The sequence below is a fragment of the Mandrillus leucophaeus genome, unplaced genomic scaffold (genome assembly GCF_000951045.1).
Source record: "Mandrillus leucophaeus isolate KB7577 unplaced genomic scaffold, Mleu.le_1.0 Scaffold199, whole genome shotgun sequence".
NCBI lineage: Eukaryota > Metazoa > Chordata > Mammalia > Primates > Cercopithecidae > Mandrillus > Mandrillus leucophaeus.
This window is the reverse complement of record NW_012102020.1, coordinates 357,579-360,454: the sequence shown is the minus strand read 5'-3', so window position 1 is coordinate 360,454 and position 2,876 is coordinate 357,579. Positions and strand designations below refer to the sequence as shown.

General features: G+C 56.0%; 1 protein-coding gene across 1 annotated transcript in view; it reads left to right on the top strand.

Annotated features, from left to right (window-relative positions):
* NRROS (negative regulator of reactive oxygen species) overlaps nucleotides 1-2,438 on the top strand; it is a 41,329-nt gene extending 38,891 nt beyond the window's left edge. Inside the window, exon 3 of the mRNA XM_011978696.1 lies at nucleotides 188-2,438. Within this exon, the coding sequence (XP_011834086.1) occupies nucleotides 188-2,158 (1,971 nt within the window). The 3' untranslated portion in view covers nucleotides 2,159-2,438. The remainder of the gene's footprint in view (nucleotides 1-187) is intronic.
* The last annotated feature ends 438 nt before the right edge of the window (nucleotides 2,439-2,876 follow it).

Below are 2,876 nucleotides of genomic sequence, written 5' to 3'. Positions count from 1 at the left end.
CAAAGTGCTAGGATTACGGGCACGAGCCACTGTGCCTGGCCTTTTCTATCCTGTTTTGAAAATGATCTAGGGATCTAGAGCCATCCCCAGCGGTTGCAGGGACGGTCTGATAAGTGAACTAAGTTTCTGGGCATAAATGCCTGCCTCTGGGCCTCCTCCCTGCTCACCAGTGTGGTTTTGGCCGCAGGTGGGTGGAGACACTGACTGCCGAGGGCAGAGCCTTGCTTCGGTGCCCAGCAGCCTCCCGCCCCACACCCGGACGCTCATCCTGGATGCCAACCCTCTCAAGGCCCTGTGGAATCACTCCCTCCAGCCTTACCCTCTCCTGGAGAGCCTCAGCCTGCACAGCTGCCACCTGGAACGCATCGGCCGCGGCGCCTTCCAGGAGCAAGGCCACCTGCGCAGCCTGGTCCTGGGGGACAACTGCCTTTCAGAGAACTACAAAGAGACGGCAGCGGCACTCCACACCCTGCCAGGCCTGCAGACGCTGGACTTGTCAGGAAACTCCCTGACGGAGGACATGGCGGCCCTCATGCTCCAGAACCTGTCCTCGCTGCAGTCCGTGTCCCTGGCGAGGAACACCATCATGCGGCTGGATGACTCCGTCTTCGAGGGCCTGGAGCGTCTCCGGGAGCTGGATTTGCAGAGGAACTACATCTTTGAGATTGAGGGAGGTGCTTTTGACGGCCTGACTGAGCTGAGACACCTCAACCTGGCCTACAACAACCTCCCCTGCATTGTGGACTTCGGGCTCACACAGCTGCGGTCTCTCAACGTCAGCTACAACGTCCTGGAGTGGTTCCTCGCGGCCGGGGGAGAGGCTGCGTTTGAGCTGGAGACGCTGGACCTGTCTCACAACCAGCTGTTGTTTTTCCCGCTGCTGCCGCAGTACAGCAAGTTGCATACCCTCCTGCTGCGTGACAACAACATGGGCTTCTACAGGGACCTGTACAACACCTCGTCGCCAAGGGAGATGGTGGCCCAGTTCCTCCTTGTGGACGGCAATGTGACCAACATCACCACCGTCAACCTCTGGGAAGAATTTTCCTCCAGCGACCTCGCAGATCTCCGCTTCCTGGACATGAGCCAGAACCAGTTCCAGTACCTGCCAGATGGCTTCCTGAGGAAAATGCCTTCCCTCTCCCACCTGAACCTCAACCAGAATTGCCTGATGACGCTTCACATTCGGGAGCACGAGCCCCCTGGAGCGCTCACCGAGCTGGACCTGAGCCACAACCAGCTGTCAGAGCTGCACCTGACTCCAGGGCTGGCCAGCTGCCTGGGCAGCCTGCGCTTGTTCAACCTGAGCTCCAACCAGCTCCTGGGCGTCCCCCCTGGCCTCTTCGCCAACGCCAGGAACATCACTACACTTGACATGAGCCACAATCAGATCTCACTTTGTCCCTTGCCAGCTGCCTCGGACCGGGTGGGCCCCCCTAGCTGTGTGGATTTCAGGAATATGGCATCTTTAAGGAGCCTCTCTCTGGAGGGCTGTGGGCTGGGGGCATTGCCAGACTGCCCATTCCAAGGGACCTCCCTCACCTCCTTAGACCTCTCAAGCAACTGGGGGGTTCTGAATGGGAGCCTCGCCCCACTCCGGGACGTTGCCCCCATGTTACAGGTCCTGTCTCTCAGGAACATGGGCCTCCACTCCAACTTTATGGCGCTGGACTTCTCCGGGTTTGGGAATCTGAGGGACTTAGACCTGTCGGGAAATTGCTTGACCACCTTCCCAAGGTTTGGGGGCAGCCTGGCCCTGGAGACCCTGGATCTCCGTAGAAACTCGCTCACAGCCCTTCCCCAGAAGGCTGTGTCTGAGCAGCTCTCGAGAGGTCTGCGGACCATCTACCTCAGTCAGAATCCATATGACTGCTGTGGGGTGGACGGCTGGGGGGCCCTGCAGCAGGGGCAGACGGTGGCCGACTGGGCCACGGTCACTTGTAACCTCTCCTCCAAGATCATCCGCCTGGCGGAGCTGCCCGGGGGTGTGCCTCGGGACTGTAAGTGGGAGCGGCTGGACCTGGGCCTGCTCTACCTGGTGCTCATCCTCCCCAGCTGCCTCACCCTGCTGGTGGCCTGCACCCTCATCGTCCTCACTTTTAAGAAGCCTCTGCTTCAGGTCATCAAGAGCCGCTGCCACTGGTCCTCTGTTTACTGACCTGCCTGTGTGCCAAGACTCGAAACTTGGTCTGCACACAACAGGACATTTTCTCTTTTCTCTGCTAGCTTTCAATATGGGATGCAGAGGCCAAGTCTGACGAATTGAAGTTTCAATTAAAATTTAAAATGTTTCCATTCCTCATCTCCACCCCCGGCCCCCCACCCAAGTTCTTTTTCCATCATTATAATTCATCCTCATTATCGTGGTAAAATATTTATTAGGTGACATTTTATAGAAATAAAAGGCAACGTGTCTCATAAATATTTTTTAAATTAAATGCAGCTTGTGTGTATTTGTTTAATGTTCCTTTATGGTTTCCCTTGGATTATTTTTTAATGTCCTCCCCTTGGTGACCTCCACAGAGCCGAAAGGGTCGCAATTCAATGCAACCTACTGGAAAAAACTCCAAGAGTGCGTGCTGGAGATGGTGAGTCAGTGCCCTGGGGATACAGCAAGGCAAGGATTCCATAGCACAATAACAACAACAACAACAACAACAAAGAATTTCAAACACAGCCAGAGGGTCTGACGTAAGATCGTAAGATGCGTCGGCCACTGCCGTCAGAATGGGCCTGCGATCCCAGCACTTTGGGAGGCGGAGGTGGGTGGATCATCTGAGGTCAAGAGTTCGAGACCAGCTTGGCCAATGTGGTGAAATCCCCTCTCTATTACAAATACAAAAATTAGCCGGGCGTAGTGGCCCGTGCCTGTAATC